This window comes from Python bivittatus, unplaced genomic scaffold (assembly GCF_059951505.1).
Source record: "Python bivittatus isolate LINGU-HERP-01145 unplaced genomic scaffold, Pbiv_v1 ctg000840_np1212, whole genome shotgun sequence".
Lineage (NCBI taxonomy): Eukaryota > Metazoa > Chordata > Lepidosauria > Squamata > Pythonidae > Python > Python bivittatus.
In genome coordinates this window covers 10386318-10412640 of record NW_028277113.1, presented here as the reverse complement: position 1 = coordinate 10412640, position 26323 = coordinate 10386318, and the positions used below count along the sequence as shown (strand labels likewise).

Below are 26323 nucleotides of genomic sequence, written 5' to 3'. Positions count from 1 at the left end.
TTTGGAGAAAAATGGATTTTGCCAATTTCTTAAATAGATGTTAGACTATGACCAATTGGATGCACTCATTTTTACAGGTTTAGCTTAACACTCTTGGTTGTACTGTTTCCTAAGGATTCATTAAAACTGATACATGTTTCTGAACAGAACCTTGCATGCCTGGGTCAGAATTGGAGTTCAGTTCCAAGATAAAGTGCCAGTTGAGATCCGTGAGAACCACTTAAAAATATTTAAAAATATTTATTTTGAGGAATAGGTTTATGATTACTATTTGGTTATATCCCTCAACTTCCCTGGCACCCTTTAACACCTTATTTGTTCTGCCTATTATATTACGTTTCTTTTTCTTTTTTGTTACTACTGTCATTTCATGTGAGTTGCATCAGATAATTAAACTGGATTATACTGAAAACATATATAGGCTTTCCCCAACTTGATGCTTTCCTAAAGTATTCTGTCAACCCTAGACCCAAACATCTGAGAGGCACTAAATCAAGGATGGCTAGATTATGTCAAGAATCATTAAAATGTAATAAATAAAGCATACCCATCTGAAATGCTTTGAATATTCTTGCTTGGGGGATGGAAAGGAAACAAATGCAAATGAATGTATTACTGCACAGTTTTACTCAGATGTAAATTGCTCCATCTGCATTATATCTTAGGTCCAGTTAAATATATATTAATGATCTTAGTTTCTCATATTGTGGCTGGTATAATATTCAACAAGAAGTCATTACATAAATTCTATTTTAAATTAAACAAAAAAGAAGGTTAACGTGGGGAGGTATACAAGCTGATTCTGTACTCAGATATTGTACAGTACATTCTTAATTTAGTAATTCTATTTTGGAACATTTATACAATCTACAAAAATAAGAAAAATAGCTTGCTTGTGCACCCATTACTATTCCTCCATAAAAGCCACATTCCACAGACTAGCTTCATAATAATTTAAATTATACAAAACTTATGGGATTTAATTTTGCAATAATACCTTAACAGAATAAAGTGTTAACCATCTATTTAGATAGTTATTTTCATTTACTTCCTCTGCTGATCTTTTTCTTCCTTCTAAAAATGGGCCAGAAGAACCATGTGATGTGTTGTTATATAACTCAATCCCTATCCACTCACTGGATAGATGAAGCTGTACTTTTTCTCTTATATAATAATAAGATTATTTTTTTCAGCAGAGTTTACTTTCCAAGACTTTTCCCCTTCTAGTACCCCAAGGCACAGTCCTACTGAATCAGTTACCATCTGCTCCAATGTTTGCATTTAGCCTAGAGTGTTTGTGATCTCAGAAATATTTCCTGTAAATGGAATCCCTCATGCCAGGCATGTCACACAATAGATATGTAATTGGATAAATTCTAAGCTGGGAACTTCAAAACAATAAGGAGAACTACATATTGTTTTATAAAAAGTGCATGATTCTCTCTTTACATATGAAACTACTTAAGTATATTTTTCTTGAATTACATAAAAAATAATCCAATTTAATTATTAAGATCAATAGCACTTTTCTTCCTTCCCCCTGGTCTAACATATGATCTAGGCTTGTTGCATTTAACTATAAATATATGTCACTAGAGGACCTGAAGTAAGAAAAACATATAGGTTAAATTTGCTTTGTTAGATATAAGTCGGTTTCTGGGGTAAGCTTATAAATAAAATTGTACCTGAATCTTACCAGGAAAAATTGAATGATAAAATATAAGGAAGTTATGAAATGTTGATAACTTATTTCTATAAAGAATGAGCTACGCTTGTGATCATTAAAAATTACATTGAGTAGAAAGACATTTTCACCTGGCACCTAAAAAACAGGGTAAGGCCAGGTAAGCCCTTCTGGGGAGGACACTCTGTAATTGGGTGCTGTCTCTGAAAAGGCCTTAAGGTACAAATAAAAAAGGTCTCCAGTAATGATGTTGGATAGGCATTCTAGCATATAAGGAAGAGGGAATCAACACTGAACCCATTTTGAACCTGCAGTTATCAATACCTCTCATACAAATGTTAAGCCAGGTTAAACAGCATAGGTGAAGAATATGCTTTGGCTACTTTTTAAATAAGAATCTATGAAGAGTAATTCTGGAGTTGTGAAAGATTGTAAAGCTGACCTTGGGAAGGGGGAATGGGAAGAGAGCAATGAACCCTTAAGGGAGACTATTCAATCTTGAGAAAGTGGAAGGTGTGAGAAAGTTTGATATAAGATTGGCAGAGACAAGCTCTGACAGGCTTTCAAGATTCTCATATTCTACTCTGTAATAGTAAAGAACATTCCTGGAAGCCACGCTGCTTCTGTTTCTTGAACTTGCCTGCCTTGAAGGGCTGTTGGGGACAAACCAAAAACTCATGTTGCCTCTGTTCTCACAGCGGCCAACCAAAATCTTTATGGGAAATTCTTGAGTAGGACCTGAATGCATCTTTTTCCACTGTAAGGCCTTTCAGTAAAGAGGTGATAACAAAATAAAAGCCATTTCCAGGAGAGAGGATGAAAGCAGAATTTGTCATTTAAGGCAGATTGTGACTCCATCACTCACACTGAATGCAGAAACCTGCCATGCCCAAAATGGCAGAACTGGCCTCTGAGGTGCAGAAGACCATCTTCTGCCAGTACAGATGGCCCCCCAGCAGACATGAATGTGAGGCCACATGGCGGACTATCCCAACCTCAGTGGAAAGACACCACACTGTACAGAAACAGGTTACTCGCAAGGAGACTATAATTACTTCCAGGACCTGACACAGTTAACACTCTCATTACCAACCACCCATCTCATTAGGGTGAAGGCTGTACAGATGCATGAGTCTAGCCAGAAAGATACATAAACCAACATGTCCTAGTTCCCCAGTTGCTGGAAGCAACTTCTGCATCTAGCTTCCACTCTGTGCTCCTTATCTAGGTTGTCTCTTGCTTGCTCCAGGCAGTGACTCGATTCAACTTGTTGTGATGTGATGTGTTGTGTTGTGTTGTGTTTATATGACTGCCCAATTCTCAAGAGCAATTCTGGGTGATTTACAGTTTGAAGAAACATGAAAGCAAGGACTTAAAAATGAAAATAAATACAATATAAAGTAGTATAAATAACCTTTAGAACATAAAACAACAACAGAATAACAGAAATTACTATAATATCAGAAGTAACAATAATAGCAGAAGCAATAATATTCTTATTATAGAGATTACCTTTTTCTATGTTCCCCTGATCTCGGACTATCTGACCGTGGTTCACCATCTTCTCCTTCAGCTTCAGAAGAACTCAGTATGCCAACTCAAACAACTTGTTCTTCTGTGCCTCAGTCTCTGTGCTGGCAACTGCATGTACAAATGTACACACCCCACTCTCCTGTCCTTCACCTTCTGTTCTGGGAACTTCTGTTCTGGGAACATTCACCTGACTCCTGCTCTTCATGCTAGCAACTCAGCGCACAACAGGCTGTTGCACTTCATTGCTGGCCAGACCACAAAAACCTTACTTGTGCCATATGATCAGAGTTTTGTCTGTTTACACTAGTATTGTACTGTGGTAACTTGGATGTGGGGAGTTCTGCTGGACTGTCACGGTGCTGACTTAACTGCAACGTTTTGCAGCCTTGGAAGTGAAACCCATGGTCATGAAAACAGCTCTTCAATACAACTTTTATTGGCTATTCTATAAACATATTGGTACCTAGCACAAATATTTATTTTAGGACATAGTAAGCTTATTAGAAGTCTAAGTGAAGTTTTTTTCCCCATATGATGCTTTCTTATAATTGAACATCCAGACCATTAAAATTGGAGGTAACACATCTGGAAGGCACCAGAATGAGGAAAGCTACCCTATTGATTGTTGCCTGATCCTTTTAACATTGAGAACTAGCTGGTACCTTTTTGTTATGGGCCCATCCACACATATTTGCACTGATGCAGCTGTGATGTGTCAGTGCCATGTTCCCACAACAGCCAAGATTTTTTTTTTTCTGGCAGTGCAGCTCAAATTTGTGATGCTGCGGTTCTAGAAAGTTAGGAGTAGGATTTTCCCATTCAAGGGAGCTCTTGCATCACTCTGTCTCTAGCTGCTTGAACTTAAAGCTCTTTAGTAGATTTCATAGGCAGGCTCTTCAATAAATCCAATCTTGATTCTTCTAGTCAGGTTCAGTTGTCCTACTTGATTTTGTCTTTTCTTTTTTTTATATTTTTTTGCTTACCTAAGTAGCATGTCGGAAACTCTTGTCTCTCACTATCTCCCACCCTGTGGGCTTAAATGAGGTATCACCTTCCCCACCTACCCCATCCACATGTGTAGAGATTGTATATTACATCCTACGATCATGGATGCAGCCTGTAGAAAAAGTGCCTGGCTGGAAAATGAGAGGCTCGTGGCATTATTACAGTATTCGGTATAAATTTGTATGCGAGAGGAATGATGTCTTGAAGGCCATGCAACCTTACCCTCATATTCACACCTCCAGTGTTGGCCAGACACATACAGTATGTACCGAAAACATAAAGGGGAGCAATTTATTTTTTCCTCTTTCCTTACAGAGCAGAGGTGAAGGGACTTCTGTTGCTCCAGGAGCTGCTCCATGTAACTCAAGGAACGGATACTGAATGAATAATGTCTTTGCATTCTCCTGTCAGTTGGGTGAAGGAATGTTGATTATCTAATAGCATTTGCTGCCTGGTCTCAGTGTTCTGAGGTTGGTAACATCTGGAACTGGTCTACTGAAACCTTGCCATTTGGATGCTAGATGCTTTTTCCTTAACAAACACAAAGAGTAGGAATTGCCTTGCTGAGCCATACTAAAGCTTTATGAGAGGGTGGGAATCCAAATCCATATCCAAAGGAGGAAGGACATCAGGTGGGGGGGAAGCTAATTTTCATTCATTGTTGTAAAGTCATCACTAACCACAGATAACTTTTGGAAATAAGTTTGTAATATACTTTCTTTGTTGCCTCAATTATTTAGGTATATTTAATTCCACCCCCACAATGGAAATTCATACTTATGCTGCCTTCCTATTATTCCTGAAAGTAAATATGTTTGGCAATAGTGATATGCTAAAGGAAATCATCCAATCAAGAAGAGAAAGAGCAAAAGAAATTTAATTTATTTTCAATAGGTAATAGGTTGCTTTTATGTGTGTACATACTTTCAAAAATAACTCAAGCCAGAAAACCTCTCTTTTCCTGAAGATAAATGATTTTTGTTTCGGCTTGAATGTCCTATCATAAAGTAACCCTAACACCAATAAATAGGCTTGATATTGTTGGACATTGCTTCCAACCAGATTAATCACTGTCATTTAATGTACTATTCTAAACTTATTTGTGGAAAATATAGATGGTGTACCAGACAGTTGAAACTACCTAATCCCTTTAAAATTCAAAAATAAAAAGATTAAATAATTTATCAGTCCACTACATCAGTCTATTCCATAGCAGCTTTTGTCATCTTATTTTCCTGGAACTATTAAAACCTCTTAGATAATATTTCATGCATTAATGTAATTTGGCCTTCACTTTTTGAAGAGTTTTTGAAATCTGTTTTTGGGGGAGGAAAGCAGAGTACCACTTCCTACAAAATATTTTCCATTCTCATCCAAGGCTGTAAAAAGTAATGAACCTACAGACTCCAACCAGGAGGAAAAAATTAATGAACTAGAATAATATTTTTATGTATGTGCTGCAGATATATGTGCATATTTTTCAAACTTCTACAAAAAAAAAATGAACAGTTACCAGCACTAATGGATTGCTTATAGAAAAAGGTTGCATTCTTATTTCAACACACTGTCTTCCTCACTGATCCACTTTGATTCTAATCTGTTCCTTTTTTCACACATTTTGGTGTGATAAATAATATGCTGTAACTTCAAAACAGCAGTCAAAAATTGCAGACATATACTTATCATGGGGCATCCCCTGGTATGGCTTTGTGGTCATAAAGCATATATTTTACTGGTAATTTTATTGGGACTTTTCCCCATTTCCTTTTTATTTCCTACCATTTACATAATTTCTTGCTAGATTCTTGTGCTATTATGTGTATTTTTCGGTCTAGGAAAGTACCAAGATGTTATACTTTTTATTGTATCAAAGCTTTCTTCTCCCACTTAGAACTTGAGTAATAAAACACTGGTTGCTTTGTATGATCTCAGAAACAATTCACTATGTCCTTACTCATGTACATTTCTCATTCATTAGAGGAGGGGGGCATGTAGGAGATCATGCAACATTTCTTGAAGTTAATTATGGGAGTATTGTGTTGAAGCTAAGCCAGTCAAGCTCTTCAGTGGGTATATTGATTCATCGGTCATCACTTGATCACTACATTCATATGATTCTTATATCTAAATGTTATCATAACAATGTGGGAAAAAAACATAGATATATAGTTGTCATATCAGTCTGGTGACACATTAATCTGCCCCCATTCATGTGGAACTTAAAGTGCTTTGCCACTGAGTTCATTGGGAACAGAGCTACAAAAGTTTTGAAAGAACATTTTATTTTTCTTTATAATTAGCATCTTGCATAAGTAACCATAAATAATTTTGGTTCAGAATAACATCTTCACTAAAGTTTTATGTTTTTTTGTTTTAGAATTACCACTTGTTTCACCCTTCTGGTTATTTTCACTGCCATTCTGACTTGGAAATGTAAAATGAATTTCATAATGGTTTTTAGATGTTTTATTTCCCTTTTCCAGGATAATCTGATCTTCTAGGAGGCCAATTTTCAAGGACAGTAAGCAACAAAAATAAAATGTGTATTGTTAAAAAAGAGGAGTACATGGAAAGGGACTGAATGTGCTTTCCAAGTATGAATATCAAAGGCCTCATCCTAATTAGAAAGATCCAACCATTAGTGGAAAACATAAGCACTGATGTTATGCACAAAAATATTTATAGTTTGCACTAAAATAATTGCATTATATTGGAAAATGTTTAGTGGTCAGTCCAGTCCTCCAAATTAAAAAGAGAAGCAGGGAAAGTAAAGAAGAAAAGCTTGCAGCAATTCCATAGTGTACAGCTGAGTACAAATAGGAGCTTTTCCATGTTTTGCAAGTCAGAGTCCACTGACATGTTGATTCTTGGAGATCTCATCTAGGAATCCTCACATTAAAGTAGTCTTGTGAATTGCTTCCATTGTCCTTTTCTTGATTCTGCTTGAAGGGAGAAAAGTAAGAAAATTGTTCTAAATGCCAGATCCAACCCAAGAAAATGTTTGTGAAACAAGTTTCTGATTGTGTCCTGTTCTTTCCTTTTTCACTCGCCAAGCAACTCTGGAAGTCTAGCAGTTTTTGTCATAACTTGTATTTAGAGTAGTTGTGTTGTAAATTCAAGTCTCTTCCATAAACAGTAGGTCTAGTGTACCAGTGGCCATTTGGGGTGCATTTGCATGAGTCAAATTGAAAAAGTACTCTGTAGGCATTTTTAATACTACATTCTTAACCTCACCAGCAGAGAGAGGTGATTAGCCCAAATCAGTGTACTTATTTATTTAACAAACTTCATGAAACATAAGCTAGGCGGATGCTACTAGTGAGCCTTCAGCAGAATCTGCTATATAAACCAGTTGCTTTATCTTGCTAAGGATAATGGCTGTATTGATGGGTGAACCTTTCATTGTTTGCTTGCAGAGCAGATACATTCACTTGCCACGTGATAAACCAGATAGAATTAATTACAAGCAAGTAGATCTCATGGTTAAACACATCACCACCACCACCACCCCAATAAAAAACCATTAGCCTGGAATGCTAATATCCATGAGCAGGAATAGCCAAAAGTAAGCACCCCTATCTGTTTTTAATTATTTTCATATATTACATAGTATCTCATTCATCCACTATTAGACATTACATAGTACACCCTAGGAATGTTAGACTCTAATTACTCAGAAATTAAGCTGCTACTCTTATATTCTGAGGAAGGATTTAGAGAAAGATTAGCCCCTGAGGAAGAAAGCAAAGTTGAGATATACAGTAATCTACAGTTCCTGGTAGGGGTGTGTTTATAAGTGTTTATTTGTGTACCTGGTTAATTCATAGATGGGAGATGACCAGAAAATCCTAGGCTAGACTGGAAAGTAAAAAATAAGAGGAAGAGGAGGAGGAGCAGAGAGCAGCAGTGGCAACCCACGCATTGCTGCCCAAAACCACATGACCAAGGCCATCCTGTATAATGACCCAGAAGTGGGATCAATTTGAAGGAGTCTTTATTTTGTTTTCTAGTCTGTAGTCCCTGGCTAAAGCCTTCCCAGAAATATTGAACAGAGCAATCTGACATTGGAGTCAATGGGTTGTTGGTGTAATATGATGGGTCTTTTGTTATGCCTAGAGCACAATCCCAGAGGAGACCAGGTTGCGCCACCTGTTCCTGATACACTGCAAACCATGATCAGGTGGCTGTTAAAGAATTGCTTATTCTTATCTAAAATAGTTCTACAGATTTCACTTAAACTTAATCCAATTTCACTTTGGATTATGCACATTCAAACAGGAAAGTTGTGTTGTATTTTCAAGAGGAGCTTTTAAGTATGTGTGTTTAATAGTCTAATAGATTGCGTGATTTACTTCATACCAAATGAGAATGTTTTGTATTTAGAAGCAGTAACTCAGTGGGAATATTGTTTGACTACAAGAGAAAAAAAAATGTTTATCTTCTAATAACCTGCCTAGCTGATTATAGTGCAGGTTTCTGTAAGCAGACATGAAAAGGATGCCAAATTTATCTTGTCTGGCAATAATCACAGAGCAGTGAAGCTGGCTTAGAGTAGTGGGAACTGAAGCTGAAGTGGTTAAAAAATGTAATTACTTGGTGCTCTAATATATAAAATTAATGTTTTGTGACATTTTAATTTGAATCTGTTAACCATTCCCACTTGGTCAACTGCAACATTCTATCGTGCAGTTGTTCAAGCTTCCTTCAGTCTGTATTAATGATTAGCACTGTGTAGAGGACATTTCCAGTTTTTAGGGAGATCTTGCATCATCCTCTCTTGCTCATGTATTTTTTATGGTTTTTATAGTTTTTTAATTATGAAAGTTTTATATATTTATTGGTTTTCTTTTTAATTGACTGTTGTATGCTGCCGAGAGTCACACTGCGATGAGATGGGAGGCCATACAAATATGATAAATAAATGAATAAATCAATAAAGTTACTCTGCAATAAAATGGTTGCAGTGCTGGACTAGGACTCAGGAAATCTGAATTCAGATTCCTACACATCTGTAAAGTTCATCTGAGGTCAAACTCTGTTTCCCAATCTTACAAGTTTGTTGTAAAAATCAAATAGAAAATCAAGCATGGTGCTCTGAACTTTTTGGAGAGAAGAAGGGACACAAGTAAATGTATGCTAGTGAAATTTAGGTCTCATAAATTACTTTGAAAGGTAAAACAGGAATATTGTTGAGGATAGGATGGAATGGTTTTGAACCGATGTCACATTCTATGCTAGCAACCATAATGCACTGACTTTTCTTATGAAGTCACCCAACCCCATTTATGGAATTTTAGAAGGAGAGCCAGACATTGATCTTCCATCTATAATTCTCCCATAACCTTCCAGTGTTTTTACTTTCTACAAAATGCTGTTAAGAAGAGAAAGGCAGAACAAGGCATTGTGTCTTTTGATAAGCTGCTCCTTCATTTATTTATATTTTATGTTTTATTGTTGTACAGATTTATGTCTGTCACAGAGGGAGATTTTTGCCTCAAAAAGTAATATGAAATGATAAAAATTAAAAAAAAAACATATCCTAGGTTGGAATATTCAGCATATATTAGGAAGTAGTTTGTATTTAACTGAAGACTTAATATCCATTGCAAGAAAAAGAAATGTTCAAAACCCCAAATTTCCCAACATTTAATACTATAGTGTAGTATTCCTATATAGTGGAAAAAGTGTGTAACAGGGTACTAAAGTAATACTCCATTATTACATAATCGCAATATATAAACCAATGGTAAAACGTTTAACTGATTAAACGTTAATCAGTTTAAAGGAAATATATTATCTCTAATTGCTGCCATACTAACACATGGATATTTTATTCAATGTCAGGTTTTGGAAAGTTGAGATCTCAGTGCTGGAACATACCTAGATTTTATTATAATTTATTTACCTAATAGCAAATACAGGGATTATGGACTAATATTGAGCAGTGGCTAACTGCTGACATTACCAAATTTTTAGATGTTTTCCTACTAGCTTATTTTCTACTGAGCTGATATCAATACCATCCAAATCATACTTATTCCAAATCTTGCATTTTTGTGTTTTTCCTGGTGTTGTCCTTTGTGACTATTTGCATATTGATAGTTGAAATATTTGAAAACTTAGTGAGACAATAGCTACCTTTGCTTGAAACCATATTGGTACGCTTTCAGTAAAAACTGTCTTTCCATGTGCTTCATAATTTTAGGTTGAAGCATTTTCCCTCCAGCCACCCCAAAACAATTATGAAACTAAGAACCCTATAACTTCCTGGATCCTCCTAGATCACTCTTTAAAAATTGGCATATAATGGCCTTTTCCAGTCTTCTTTTTATAAAAGAGGCATAGAGAAGGAACCCTTTCTCTGGTTTGTCTGCAATTGGATGACACATACAGAAGCAGCAGTGAGCGGCCTCTGCGTATTGTAAGTCATGCAGTAATATCAGTGAAGAGCTGTTCATCCACAAAAAACATTTTGACGGTCTGCAGCAGGGAAAGATTTGCATCTAGATTTCTATGTGTGCTGAAACCCTGTGCAGGAGGTGATAGCATCATTTATGCAGAGGATAAATAAGTGAATAGATCAGTTGTATGATAAAATGTTGTTCTAAACCCAAGCCACTGTCTGGAGGAAGTGGCCAGCTGTGTGTATAATACTTTGTCATAATTGGAAGAGGAAATGCAAATACAATTGGATAGTACATTTTGAGGACTACCATAAATTCATTTATGAAACGACCTCTATTGATTAGATCTTCTATCTGGTCCTGCTTGTTGCTGCTCCCACACTGTTATTTTTATTAATACCAAATTAATTCAGAATATAGAAGATATCAACATTGGTGTCCTTGGTGTTTACATCACTATTATACAGACCAGATTTGGTTTGATAGATGAGTTTAAGAAAATGGCAGGAAAGACTCAGAGCTGCAAATGATGCACAGCAGTGATACAGAATAGTATGGTCTCAAAAAAAAAAAAGAAAAGCTTTACTAATGAAATAGGTCTGGAAGAGAAAATAAATGGAAGTAATAAAAAGGAAAAGGAAAGAGACATAACAAAACTGAGATGAGGAAAAATGGTGTTGCAGGGAACGTCATGGCAAAGGCACAGAGGCCGAGGGCATAAAGGACAGAACTGTGAAACCAATCATATGGAAGGAATGGCGTACAGTGGCATATAGTCTGTTCACTTGTTTGCTCCTGCTGGCTAAAGGAAGGAAGTGTGGGAGGAATTCCATAACTTTGGATCTTTGTACCTTTCCATGGAAATGTGGTAATTTAAAACAAAACAATGCCAGAGAGAGAGCGCAGAATCCAAGCACTATGGCAACACATCAAAATGTACATGTGATGAAAAAAGCTTCAATGTAGAGTTGGTTGTACTTTCTTAGCAGGAAAAAAAAAAAAGAACCAGTAGCAAATGAAATCTGACTATTTACAGCCAAGGCAATGAGGTGACTATTTAAAAATAACATTTGTGTGGGTTTTGCAAAGAACTTTACAGTCCTATTTGTGATTCCCTTTACATGGGTACATTCTAGTACAGTGTTGTCCAAACTTGGCCACTTTAAGATGAGTGGACTGGCTGGGGAATTCTGGGAGTTGAAGTCCACTCATCGTATACTGATGACCTTATTAAATTATGTGAGGAATATTTAAGTTTATGAAGAAGTTCTCCATTAGCATCAATGAATGTTAAATGTATGTTTTTTTCCATTTCACTGTGGTTTTTACTATTTGTATCAAGAGGATGGTACAAATACAGACACACCTGATCCCTCGCTTCTTGATCAAAGGAATTTCAGGAACCATAGCTTTTCTGAGTGAAATCCTGGAGACTTCAGTTGACTAGCTGCTGTTTGATCAGTCAGGGTTAATTATGTGAATTATGTCTTAAGGAGGAGTTCTTATTCAATTTTTTCAGGGGGTATTCCACTCTTGGTCTCTATCATATTCCATTTTTCTTTTCTATCTTTAAATTCCGTGATTATTGAAAGTGCTGTGCCTTTGTTGAGCTAGGTCTTTGGGGGCAGGATCTGCCAACACACACAAAAATACATGGACACCTTAAAATAACATTCCTCTTTGTGGTCCCATTTTGATTATCAGCATACTAGTATCACAGCATACTAGCATCACTATCACTAGTGTTAATTTTATAACACTATAAAATTACGTATAGTTATATCAGTACTACCAAAGTAGATTCTTTAAAGATCTCTTAATCTCAGTGGAAAAGTTTAATTGATATGTACTTAACTTTTTAACTGAAATAATGGAATCATACAGTTGGACATGGCCATTTCATCCAACTTCCTACTCAATAAAGGTAAAAATTCAAGCTTAAACCCTGTTGACCACACAGTCTGTGTACTGTAGTTGCAGTCCAAATTAAGTATCTCAAAGAAACAGCTATCTAATGAGTCACAAGCGTGCCATATTTTTGGAGTTTAATTTTTTTGCAAATTTTCTGACACCTTTTCCCTATCTATGGTGTGGAGGAGAAATGCACCCAATAATGAAAACTGTATTCTGTTCCTCAAATAAGACATTTCTTTAAATCATGTGAGCAAAGAGTGGGTTCCTTTGGGGATAAGTAATTTGTATGTACTCCAGGTGAATTCCAAAGGAAAACTTTCTCAGCCTACAAAGGATGAATGCTTTCCATGAATTTAGAATATAATAAAAATAGACCCACAATCCCCTAACTTGAGGATTATTAAAATATGTTATTGTCCCTCTGTTAGAGGATATCTTCCCTGGTAGCTCCTGATCTGTGTGTGGAAAGTTTTCCAGATGCAGATCTATAGCTGGCAGTATCAATAATAGGCCCCAAACCAGGTTTTCTGAGGCTAGGGTTGAAAATGATCTATGATGTTAGGATTTAAAACCAATGCATTTTATGACAAGCCCCCACAAATGGAGCCATTACCTATACCAACTTGGAGTTGGCAAGAATATACCTTCCCCATTGAAACAGAGGTGGAAAAAATTAGGAAAACAAAAACAACAGCTGGATAGAGTTTTTGGCAAAACCCACCATCACTTTGGCCAACAGTGGCAGATTTTCTATCCTTTCGCTCTCCCTCATCATTCTTTTGGGATTATTTCGTACTACAGAAAAAAAAAATCTGCTTTGAGAATCTCTGCTGTGTAAATCTTTTCAGCTGCCCAGTTGTTAACAGTAAAAAACTTTCCTGATATAAAACTTGGAACTCTAATCTACCCTTCCCTAACTTGATGCCCTCCTTAATGGCTGGGCGTGATAGGTATAGTAGTCTGATTGATTATGTGCCATCAAGTAGTTTTCAACTCCTAATGACCACATATAGATTTTCTCCATGATAGTGCTGTAATCTAACTCTCCTGAAAGGCACCAGGTAAGGGAAGGCTGCCGCAGCCACCACAACTCATTGTTTACATCATGATGTGCATGAGATACCATAGATATTTAGCTCTTCAGTCCAATCAATTTACCAATTTTCAGGTTCGCATCTGTTGCTTTTCATTACATAACCTGAAAAACACCTTGTGCTGTAAACATGAACCTTACAGAATCAAGTTTGTTTGTTAAAAATGTTGTTAGGGTGCGTAAGCAGAACATGACTTGCAGATATCAAAACATATAGCTGTTGGTATGTGTAGAGGCACACCCAAAAAGATAGCGATCAGAATATGATTTCTACAAGAAAGGAGGCATCAAATAGTGGTCTCAACAACAGTTCACAAACTTATACCTACACTAATGATGCAAAAGTCTAATTTTACAGAATTTAGCAGCTGCTTCAAAGTCTTATGTGGTAGGCACCTGCATAAGAAATCCATCTAGAAAAATAATTATATAGCATTGCCCTTTTCAAATAAAATCAGGCCAGGAGAAACACTAAAGCACTTTCAAGGCATAACAAATGCATCTTGTCATCTATCTTTGCTAGAATATCTGAAGCCCAAGCGTTTGATGTCTCTCATCTGTATCAAAAGGTGATCATCATTTTTTTTTAAAGTACCAAGTAAGGGAAAGGTAATCTTAACAATAAGAAAGCAGATGTGTGGGAGTCAGCACAGATGTAACTAAATCCAGATTCTCTTCTGAATGAAGGGAATGTTCCAGTAAAGTTCATGTCATAAAAATCTGAGCTGTTTTTCTCCTCCTTGGTTAAACTTGGATCCACATGTGTTGGATTTCTTGGGGCTTTCATGTGGCTTGACTTTAGCACCATACAAAATCATACTGTGGGAGAAAAAAAAATCCCCCTGAAGAGCAGGCTTGGGACTACTAAAAGTCAAAACATCTTTAAAGGCCTGCGATGTGAAATAGACCTACAGTGTGAAAGCAGTGTAGTTATTCTGGTGGAAATAGGATGATATTCTGAAATGGAACACAAACCAGCAGAATTTAATCTCTCAACACTGTATTAAGTATATGCTTACATGTCTTAGAGTTAAATCAATAACTATGAAGTGATTAATGTTATTTATAATAAACAGAATTACAAACAGAACCCAGCTCCATTGTTTGGAATACCCTTGCAGACAGTTTCATCTTCTCTTCATCATCTTTGCCAGCTTGTTATATAAACTTCAGATCTCAGAATTCCCCAACTAGCATAGCTGTTGTAAATTGCCCAGCTGGGAAACACTGATGTAAATGTTCATTTACTTCCCTCATCCTTTTCCGTGTCTGTTCAATAAACCATCGTTCTTATATTGTACATCCCAGTGAGTTGCCCTCTGGTTTTTCTAGGTGTGAGGCACACTATTTTGGGCCTAAATTTTCCCCTTATATGTATCTTTGCATTAGAAGAAACCAAGACTGCAAGGGGTGATGGATAAGGCAACTGGGCTGACATAACTACATTTTTACATAATGAATTATTGGAATTCACTGCTAGGAGCTGGAGTGATGGCCACTTTATTTGTTTGTTTAAAGAAAACAAATTTGTAGAAGGGTTATTTTTATATATTCAGTAAATTTCAGTCTTGAATAAACTCTTTGTTGTTTATTTTTTAAATTCTGCCATTAAGTGACCAAGTATTATATTTAATAAATAAGATACTTAGGTCAGATATCAATTTGATTTTGTATAACTTTTATAAAGCTTGATTTTGGGTAGATTATAGTCTGTATAGTTTCCTTGTATATTTGTTTAAGGCATTTATATCAGAGTTTACATAAAAAGAAAATCCAAAATAATTAAAATGATTTTAGCTACATTAATCATAAGTGTATTTCATTTATTGTTTTTATATGCTGCTATAATCAAAAACTGAAAGTTTATCTTTATCTGGTGAATCATTTAGTTGAGGCAAGTTCTGTAAGAGCACCCCAAATTCTCTTTGATATCATCCTCTTTGTGTAATAATGTGTTCTCTTCTCATTCCTTTTGGCATATTTCAACTAGACCATCCAGAGATGCTCATCTGATCTCTGAATGTAGTTTGTGTCCTCCTAGTAGACTACTCGTAGCATGCAAAGTAGTATGTGTGGTTCAGCTTTTCCTATTCTTCTTATATTCTCCTGGAAAATACAGACACTGGGTGAGATACAGTGGAACCTCGGGTTACAAACTTAATTTGTTCCGTGGCTCTGGTCGCACCCCGAATTGGTCGCAACCTGAAGGAAATTTCCCCATAAGGTTCAGTGTAATTACCGTTAATCCGTTCTGGCGTGGAGGACAGGGAGGCGGCTGTTGCTTGGAGGGAGAGTCCCCCTCCCTACGACCATGTGTCAGGGGCGGAAAATGGCCGCGGACCACGTGTCAGGGGCGTAAAAATGGCCACGGACCACGTGTCGGGCGTAAAAATGGCCGCGGACCACGTGTCAGGGGCGTAAAAATGGCCACGGACCACGCGTCAGGGGCGGAAAATGGCCGCGGACCATGTGTCAGGGGCGGAAAATGGCTGCGGACCACATGTCAGGGGCGGAAAAATGGCCGCGGACCGTGTCACGGGAAGGAAAATGGCCGCATATCCTGTTCGTACCCCGAGGCAGAGTTCGCAAACCGAGGTAAATTTTTGTGGCCGGAGCTGGTCGTAACCCGAAAAGTTAGTTAACAGAGGCGTTCGTAACCCGAGGTACCACTGTATATGTGGTGCTTGTTCATTACTTTCTGTCATGCCTGTTACATCAATAAAACCATTAACATGCACACAAGAAGCAGCTTATATAGTGAAGTTAACAACATCTTGCCAGAGAACATTGCTATGTGTTACTAATCAATATGAATGTTATTTCTGGAGTGCTGAAAGGGTATTGGGCTCATCTAAGCTACAGAATGCTTCAATCATCATGCCCACAAGCCTATGAAACATCAACCCTCATCAGATAACAATGTGTATGTTTTAATAATGCAGAATGCATTGTTCAGCTAGACTCTGTGATCCCAAATAATACTAATTTATGAACCTTTTGACATAAGACAGAAGGCTATTTCATAACCTCAAGATGCAATAACGTGAATAGAATCTTAAGTTAGAAGACTTTTTGCAAGCCATCTAGTCCATCCCTATCTTTGATAAAGAAAATCTAGTGCTGGAATATTTCCAACAGAAAGTATTTTGAATACATCCAGGGAGACTAGACCCATAAATTAAAGAACTTTTTCCCTTGTTGAATAGCTCTTACTATTGAGCAATGGACCCATTACTTACAAAGGCTATGAGTTCTCCCTTACAATATAGATATGAAACAAATGTGCTTACTGCTTTCATGTTAAATAACTGTAGGCCGTGTGTGTCTTCAGGAATTTGGGAGAGGCGGGATAAAAAGTCCAATATCAAGTTTTGCCCCTTTAGATCATACAGTATCAGATCTCCATTTCTTAAGCTACAGAGACTTTGGCCCTTTCCCCACTTGCACCTAATCATGACACAAACATTCCTCGCAGCAACCTTTTTCTGGGGTGTCCCCATAACACTAGTTTTATCTCTTCTCCAGGCCACGAATGAGACAATGATTAAATTGGCCTTAGGGTTAAAGTAGTGTTATCCTCCGTATTCTAACACCATCCATAGACAGCCTCAAGGTATATAAAATATTGGGTTTTGTTCCCTGTTACTTAGGAGAGACGTCTAACGATTGCAGTTTCATGGAGAGGAGGATGTAGAAGCAAAATAAGGGTTGATAATGGGAACACAGTGAAAAGAGTTCCTTTAAGAGTCATTAGTATTTATATGTGATATTGCTCACTGTTCATGATTGTTCCTGGCAGATATTTAAATTTACTGGCAAAGAGATATTTAGACCTGTTAGGAGAAAAGCTTGGCTTTGTTGCTTTTCTTTTCTAATGGAGTAAATAAAAATTTCAACTTAATTGAAACCTCTGTGATTCTGAGAGCACGTATTGGCTACAAAAGATGCTACAGAAATACAGTGGTAAATTTCATGCTGGTATAATTTTTTGCTAGTTCAAGGATAAGTGCATAGCATTTCAATTCAGCAACGGCAGCATCATTTATATTTATAATGCCATGATATCAAAATGATCTGTGTCATGATGTCATCACATAACTAACATGGTTGTGATGAGTCATGTGATTTTCATATTGATAATCATGACACATATCATTTGCTTGTGAGTAGTGAGAAAAAGTCTTTTGTGTTTTTCTAGTAAATATATTAAATGTTTTCATATATTAAGTTTGATGACTGACTCATCTTCCTAGAAGGCAAGAATCTAGAGTTTCACTACCTCTTAACTGTTTGAAAGTTAAGTTGATATGCATCTGTTTGCAGGCAGAGGCATATTTATCTGTAACACAAGCAACTCCAGTTTGTTCACATGCACATAAATACTTACAAAGAGTACAGAGTTTTCAGTTTGAAAATACGGATTCACTCAGAGTGCTAAGTCATAATATGATTTGTTTGCGGCTTAGTGAGATTGCGAATCCAGCCGTTGTGGCTTTGGACTATGTCTGAATCCATCAACGTTGATTTAATCTAGAAATTGTAATTAGGAATTGTGGTGTAGTGGCATGTGTGAATGCAGCCATAGGCTAAATCTTGATTCTTAAAGACAGTTTAAAAACATAGATTGATCCATTCTAAGTCAAACTGGTGACAGGGTCACAATGTCCTAAAACCAAATATGAAAGAATTGGGACTGGAAGCTGTGCATAAGAGAGGAATTGGAAGATGGCAGCCATAATCCCACATCCTAGCTTTCAGTCTGATTTCTCACTGACATCACCCTGTCTGTGTCCTTTGTTTTCCAAAGATGCATGAATATGAATGACATTAACTCAAAAACATCTTCATTCACATCTGCAGTAAACCTCTGATCACACATGAGGTTGTGCATATTAATTGAGAGTAATAGGGATGTCTATTCCCTCCAACCCAAGACAATAGACAGATCATGCTGGGAATTACAGAGAAAAATCCCCCCCCCCCCGATTCCCCCAACACATCCCTATGGGAGAGGCGTTTTGGCAGGGGCTCAGAATTTTGTCAAGAAGTCCATTCTAGGCCCCCTCCCTTATCTGTCCTGTGATCCGAAGCAGAGCACATGCAGCCACCCTATGCTTCTAGTGCATACATACGCACACAGCTGCAACACAAGGGGAGAACAGCACCACATACAGATGCAGCTCATTGCTTTATTGCACAAAAGGAAATTCAGACACCTCTTATAGTCAGTGCTGATAAAGGGGATGGAAAGAATTCCAGAACCAGTTATTAACCTATGAATATAAATTTACCTTAATCCTTCTGGTATTGTTTTAAAATTAATCTTAGCAAAGTTTTAAGGAAACTGAACATTAGACTCTTACTGGTGTGACCTTATATACATACACAGACACACCCATGTTAAATTGAAATGTACCTGCAATTTGACATAATAAATAAAAATGGCAAAAATTAGTGATGGCTGTTGGTCATGCATGTTGTAATACAGAGCTAATAGATCTCAAACCCAGTTTATATGTCCCCTTCCACCTCTTTCTAGACATATATTTCAGAGTTCAGATTTAAATAAAATACCATATGTTCCTGATTAACATAGACACTTAGCTGCATAGAGACTGGGGAAATTCTATACTACAAATTTAAACCACTTTAAAACAGTCTTGATTCCTCCCTACCTTGCCTCAGAACCTGGGGAATTATAAACCTATGATAGTGTTGAGAACTCTCAGCAACTACACAAAGTTGTAATTCCTAGAGTTCCTTACAGGAAGGGGAGATGAGGAGACTGTTAAACAAGTTTAGCAGTGTCTCAGGTCAGTAGTACAGATGTGTTTTGAGGCATGCTCCTAAAGGCAGAGCAATATAGCACAATGGAAGTGCATTCTGAAAGAGAGATTGAGTTACTGATCAAACAGAAGAATGCAGGAAGGGCTGGTAGATTTGCTGTTATTTCAGTATATATAATTAACTGAGAATTGCTACCACCATCCAACTGTTTTTCTCACAGTATGTTAGCCCTTCGAGGTAGTCCAGACAAGAACCACAACAATGAATACTAACTCTATTTTTATTGTAAGGTTACATTAACAGAATCGTGCAAGTCTGAAAGTATTCCTTCCCTCCTTCCCTTTTTACTCTCCAGAAAACTAGGGAGGGACCCTTCTGAAACGCTTCCTACTCACCTTCTGTTTCTGTTTGCTGAGATACCTTTTGCATGACAGTTTTGTAACTCTTCCTCCTGTCTCCCCAAGGTCATTCCCATCTACCATTACATAGTCATTGACAAGGACTAGAATCTTATGTCAGTAGTACTGGGATTCTAGAGATCAGTGGCTGTTAGTTAGATTTGCTATACTGAAACGCATTCTTTTACTGTGAACAGTTTAGATTTGCTAATATATCTTGGAAGTTTTCATATGATTATAGGCGTTCAAAAGGCACCTTAATTTTAGATATTTGTATTTTGGTCTCAGTAAGTAGCAACAACAACTCAGTAAGTAGCAGCATCTGGCTGACCTTGGCTCATCTCAAGTAAGGGAATCATGACCTGGCCCAGTGGGTGCTTGGGTGGGACAGTACTAGAAAATTCCAGAGCTATAGACTGGACTGGGAAGTTAAAAAAATAAATTCCCAAAGAAGGCAGTGGCAAACTACTTCCATATTGTTACTAAGAAAACAGTATGGATTTGTCCATGTACTCACCAGGAATCCAGTCAAGGCAGACTACTTTTCTGTTATTATTTTGTTATTGCATATTTGAGCATTCACATGTAAAGGCAGAAATGCAAGTTTTCTTAATTAAGATTCAAATAATTTTGTTTAGTTAGAGATGTTTACAACTGGGTTAATTTCAATTTTAAAAGCAAAGGCATTTTTCTGAGCAGTATAATATAACACATTACTGACACATTTCCCATGTATAATATTTCTGCTACTTTTTTAATGACACAGTGTTTTGCTGCATGTTTACTTTTTTTCCTCTTCAGAACCTACAAGTAACATCTTCAAGTTTTTGTCCATACAGACAATCTTTCCGTAATAATAAATGTGAGTTTTCACATTAAATACAGGTAGTCCTCGTTTAGCAACTGCCTTGTTTAGCAACCGTTTGCAGTTACAACAGTGATGAAAAATAACTTTATGATCAGTCCTTGGAGTTATGACATTTGCAGGTCTGTAAAGCCAAAGAAAGCTGAAGTAAGATCATAAGCACAGTCTCAGTTTCACTTAGCGACCACTTCACTTAACAACTGAGTTGCCAGTTCTAATTGTGGTTGCTAAACAAGGACTATCTGTACAGGAAAGTGTTCATACTGACATTTTATTTATATCTGCTGTCTTTCATTCTAGATAAATAATCAGGAACATTATTCTAGTAATTAATACAGAGAGACCCAGTTTGGTGTAAAGGTAAGGCACCTGGCTCGAAATTGGGAGACTTTTGGGTAAGTTTGGGTCAATCCCTCTCTTTCAGCCCTAGGAAGAAGGCAGTGGCAAAGCACTTCTGAAAACATTGCCAGGAAAATTGCAGGGACTTGTCCGGGCAGTTTCCACATGCCAAAACCAACTCAAAGGTGTGCAGATACCCATACACATACACAAACAAAACAAAAAATCCCAATACAAAAAAATATTATTTATACTTCAGATAGAATGTGTTGGAAGAATTAAGCTTTTACTCTGAGTTTTAAGTACAATGTCCCAAGAAAACACATGAAGAATGCCAAGATGTTTTGCCTTAATTCCAATATGTTTACAATAAAAAAATGTTCACTTTTGTACCGTAAATGCAGAACTATTTTTTATTTGATCATAGTATCTTCTTCTTTTTAAATGTATTTTGTTCCCAATCTCCAAATCTTAGCTGATGTGGGAGTTACAGTTGCATGCCAAAGATTAAGCACCCCTGGTCAAATTGTATGTTTCAGTGAATTTGAAAGCGAATAGAAGCTGACTCAGCCTTTGCATACAAAGTTAGTGACATCTTTCCGCAAATTTTAATGCATACTTACTATTTATGTGCAGCTGTTTACAGATTCAAAATAAGAACACAGTGAATAAGGCAGGTGCAAAGCTTTGGGCACTCTTTCATTCAATCCTTTGTAATACCTCCTTTGACAGAAATAACAGCTTTCAAGTATTTCTTGTAACCAGTTGCAAGTCTTTCTATTCTTGCTTTAAAAAAAATTTCCACTCTTCTTTGCAGAACTCTTCTAGCTCAGAAATATTCTTAGATCTCCTTGCACGCACTGCATATTTGAGATCACACCACAAGTTTTCAGTAATGTTCAAGTCTGGGGAGAATGCAGGCCATTTCAAAGTTTATCTTTCTTTCTTGTAAGTATTACAGAGTTGATTTGGAGGTATGCTTTGGAGCATTGTTGTGAGGCCTGAGCCACAGGCTTAAGTAATTGTTGTTTTACCTTAGGACCACCCCTCACCCCATTCATCCTAAGCCAATAGCAACATAGACATGATCGTCCTTTTTGCTATGATGCCTAAGTTGGAAATATACTGATAAGCTAACCAAAACCACAAAACTCCAGTTACAGTATTGAGAACACTCAACACAGTGCTTTTCAAAATGGTCACTTTTTTTTTTCTCAGTACGCACATGTGGTGTTTTGAGTTTGGAAGAATGGAAGAATACCTTTGTACTGGAACATAGCTACGTGAAAGAAAAATGTAAAACATGGACAACATTAAACCCTATCCTTCTAAATAGTGAAGCAATTACCTACTCCATCTTATTTCTGAGCAGATACCAAATGTTTGCTGAGTTTGCATAAGTAGCAGGAGGGCAATTTCCAACAGTTCCTCTCATCCCAGAATTAAAGTAGCTGGTGTAAGACAAGAGGGAATAGCTTCTCAGCTAATATTCTCACATTATTTTTTTCTTTTTGCTTGTTGATTAAAACAGTATTATTCTGGCAAGGTATGTGGCAGATGCGATATTTCTATATTTTGGTTTACAGTGATATATATACTGTATGTAGGTATGTGTGTATGTGTGTATGTATGTGTGTGTGTGTGTGTGTGTGTGTGTATATATATATATGATTCAAGTGATCATTTGTGTTGTCAACTCAGGGTGATAATGTAGGTAACTTGCTTTTAAAAAAACCCTACTTTTCTATTAAATTGAATGAGTGGTCTTTGGCCACTACCCACGAAAGCATCTTTACTCCATCACCCAACCACTGATGAAGTGATATAAAACCTGTCCTCATTACTTTTCGTTTGTCACAGCAATAGTTGAATAACTTACAAACACTGTTAAGTCACTAGTGGGGAGGCATACATAGACACTCTCTTCTTCTATCTTCTGTGAACTTTGTGGACCTAAGAGACCATCTTCAAAGAAAGATGGAGTATAAATTTTTACACTGCATTCATTTCATTTTAATATATTTACCACCGTTTGGATCTTAAAATGCTTCCTACACCAGTGTAAAAAAAAAAAAAAGAATTCTGAACCAAGATTGGTCCAGTGAAATTGTGGATCTATTAATGTAAATGAAATTGTTCCATATAATTATATTCTTCATCCTGAATGAAATGTTCTTTGAACATTTTATTTAGCTAAACTTACAAAATTTATCCAGACAGAATCAAAGCTTCTACATATGATACAGAGGAAGGAAAAGAATATTCTTATGAGTCAAAAAAGGAAGGCCAAACTGTTGAAATCCAAACTATAAAATGGATGTTGCAGTTTAGATGAGTTTTAAGTATATTGTAGTTTATCCAATGGCTAATGAGGGTTGTTTTTTTCCCCACAAAATACTATTTTTGGAACTTTGGCCTTTTTTCAACATGGAAATGCTTGTCCTAGGAACTACTGCTATATATAAAAGTTATGTTTCATTGACTGCAAAAGATTAGGCAATGTTATATAAGTACCTTTTTTTTTTCTGGCTGACCACAAAAAATGTGTGCTATTTGCTTCCTACTCCCTGAATAGTAAGATCATTTTTTTCTCCATGATGGTTATTTCCAAATAGTTGAAAATCCAGTACTGTGCAACCAAAAAACTTAAAGTCCTTGTTGAATACTATTCCATTTCTTGCATGGAAGTTTGGATCCAGAATTTCCCTTTCAGAAGAACTCTTTCCAACCACAAAAGTCACTGGAGAAAAGCCAGCGGGGGTGAAAAGATATGATTCTTGCAATTCGCTTTACACCTTTTTCCAGACTGTTCTGGAGAGTCGCCTGGCCCTCTCCATGAGATAGAAAGGGAAAAACCGATCAGGGAAGAATGTTCCTCTCTCAGTTCCCATGGGAAGATTTCCCTTCACTAGAATTCTCCACATTTGGGACCTGAGCGTTACTTAGGGGAACTGGAGAAACATTTTCTGCTTGGGATAAAGACCCTAAGCTCCCCTCCTTGCTGATTTGTTTCATTCATTTGCTTTAAACAAAGTGATTTAAGTCAAGCATTTTATTTTTCAATTCCTGTATTTCTGAAGCAAGGAGGCAGGGTGGTTTGCTATGATATAATAGATTTGCAGCTCCTGCTGTGGCCTGGTCTCTGACTTTGGGAAATGGAGGTTTTTTTGGTTTTTTTTCCTTCATTGCAAAAGGAAAAGGAGAAACAGGAATAAAGACTGTTGTGTAGAAACAGGGCTGTGAGGGACAGTGAAGACTTGAATTACAGGATCCTTGTGAACAGTTTGATACAAAGCTATCTCTGGGATGTTTGCTTTTGAAACTGTGGAGGAAGCCAGGAAAGGAAAACCTAACATATTTGCTGAAGACTTATTGTTGAGTTTGCAAGTACAGACATGAACTGTTACATTTCAATCCGGTGCTTTTGTGTCACCCTGGTTGTACATGGTTGCAACTTTCTTGGTTCACTTACCCTGTTAAATCATTTGCTGTTTGTCAAGTTTGTGGCAGTACTTTTGCTGGAACATATTAGTGTATTGTTAACACTGACATGCCTTTACTTCTTGCCTCCAGTCTTGATTATAGAGGCAAGCTACTGGTTTATTTGAAAAAATGCTACAACACTTAAACAATATCAGCTTGCAGCTATATTGTTCCTTTATGCAACCCAAGAGAATATTCCAAAACCTTTGGCCCGTTATTTAATTTTTGCATTGCAGAATTTGGTCTGCAAGAGAGAGAAAAGATATTTCTGTTTGGCACATTCTACAGAGAAGGTTATTTACTTATTTATGTATTTTATTACACCATTCTTCACTTATATTCCCATTGGTGGTTTGCCAGATCATTTCCTATAAGATTTAGACTGCCGTTCCATGTATACCTCTTTTAGTAACTTTCATTTAAGGAATAAGATTTACTTCCAAGTAAATATGGATTGGCTCAAGCTGCATCTAAAGTTTCCTAGAAACATGGGAAATGACTGAATCAGTCGATCAATTTATTATTGTGACCCCAGGTCATAACAACATTACATAGAATTTAAAACAAAAAAAAAGGAAATTAGTAATTACTAATAGTAATATTAGTTAAAAAAAAAAAAGGAGAAAGAAAGAAAAGGCATGTAGGGGAGTTGAACTAAGATCAAGCCAGTAGTAAAATTAAGGGCTTAATGTCTTTCAGAGTTTAAAAGACAGTATGGCAAAGGTAGCAGTCTGAGTACTAACAGTTGGAACCACAAAGGAGGTAATTCAGCCAGTCAGTGTCTGACCCCTTAAGTCTGTTTATCATCAGTGTTTTCTTCCTAATTTATCATAGATAGGACAGTGGAGGAAGTCATGGATGAAGTCCTCTGCTTGGCTGACACTGCAAGAGGGCAAAAGTGCTGTTCCACTAGACATTTACAAAATATTCCCTCATGGTATATGGTGGGTATGGTCTGAAATCAGAGTAAATCAGTAAACTTATCAGTAAAATCAGTAAAAGCCTTCCTTTTACTGAAGTGTTAGTAATGTTGACCAGATATTGGGGGAGTCTTTTATGTTTCTTACCATGGTGGGACCAAGATGAAAACTTTGAAGATTGTATCACAGAAACATGTCTATAGGCATCTTGTTTCAAAAGGTTATCTCTGATTTTTTCACTGCTGCAAAAAGTAAGTTCCTCTAAAGAGAGCAGGGAATACAGTTATAGGATAGGAAGCAAGAATTTGGTCCATTGATTTCCACCCATATAATACAGAAAGCAAACTTTAAGTTTGGATGTTTTCTAGTTTCTTGTCATATCCTTAGCAGTGCAAGGGTGAATTCTAACACAGATTGAGGGTAACTCCGCTTCCATCCTAAAGTAAGTGGAGGTATGCCCTGAGGGAGACCCAAAATCTTCCTTATGTTCTGGATTATTTTCAACTGGGCAATGACCTTCTCATCCCACCCCCAGATCTCAGCCCCATATAACATCTGAGTGATAAGTTTAGCATAAAATATTTTGAGTGCAGTTACTATTAACTACCCTCCTTTGGAGTAGAAAAACTTCAGGATAAGCCCCACTGTGTTGGACAGTGGATAAGTGTGTTTTCTAATCAAGGGACTGGTGAAAAAAAAGTTATAGTATTTAAAGGAAGAGCATTGCTCTGTGTGATGGGCATTAATTTACCAGAGGTGCTTGATATTTCTTCAAGACCACTTTCTTTGTTTTGTCATGGCTTTTTCTCAATTTTTCTGTTTCATAATAGTCACACTGGTCATCAGTCTTCTAAGGCCAATCTCAGTGCAAGAAATAACAACCATATCATCAGCAAAT

The 26323-nt window shown here is 36.9% G+C and overlaps 1 protein-coding gene and 1 long non-coding RNA gene across 4 annotated transcripts in view; one reads left to right on the top strand and one right to left on the bottom strand.

Annotated features, from left to right (window-relative positions):
* The window catches only part of LOC112540453 (uncharacterized), a 32636-nt gene extending 29210 nt beyond the window's left edge, over positions 1-3426 (bottom strand). Inside the window, exon 1 of the long non-coding RNA XR_003084544.2 lies at positions 3197-3426. This is a non-coding gene — a long non-coding RNA (uncharacterized LOC112540453). The remainder of the gene's footprint in view (positions 1-3196) is intronic.
* BCL2 (BCL2 apoptosis regulator) overlaps positions 1-26323 on the top strand; it is a 124342-nt gene that overhangs the window by 36377 nt on the left and 61642 nt on the right. The window contains exon 3 of one of the 3 annotated variants that reach the window (XM_025165701.2): positions 20984-21044. The exons of the other annotated variants lie outside the window; for them this stretch is intronic. Coding sequence (XP_025021469.1) covers positions 20984-21016 — 33 coding nt within the window. The 3' untranslated portion in view covers positions 21017-21044. Of the gene's footprint in view, positions 1-20983; positions 21045-26323 lie in introns of those variants that run through there. 3 annotated transcript variants of the gene reach the window in all.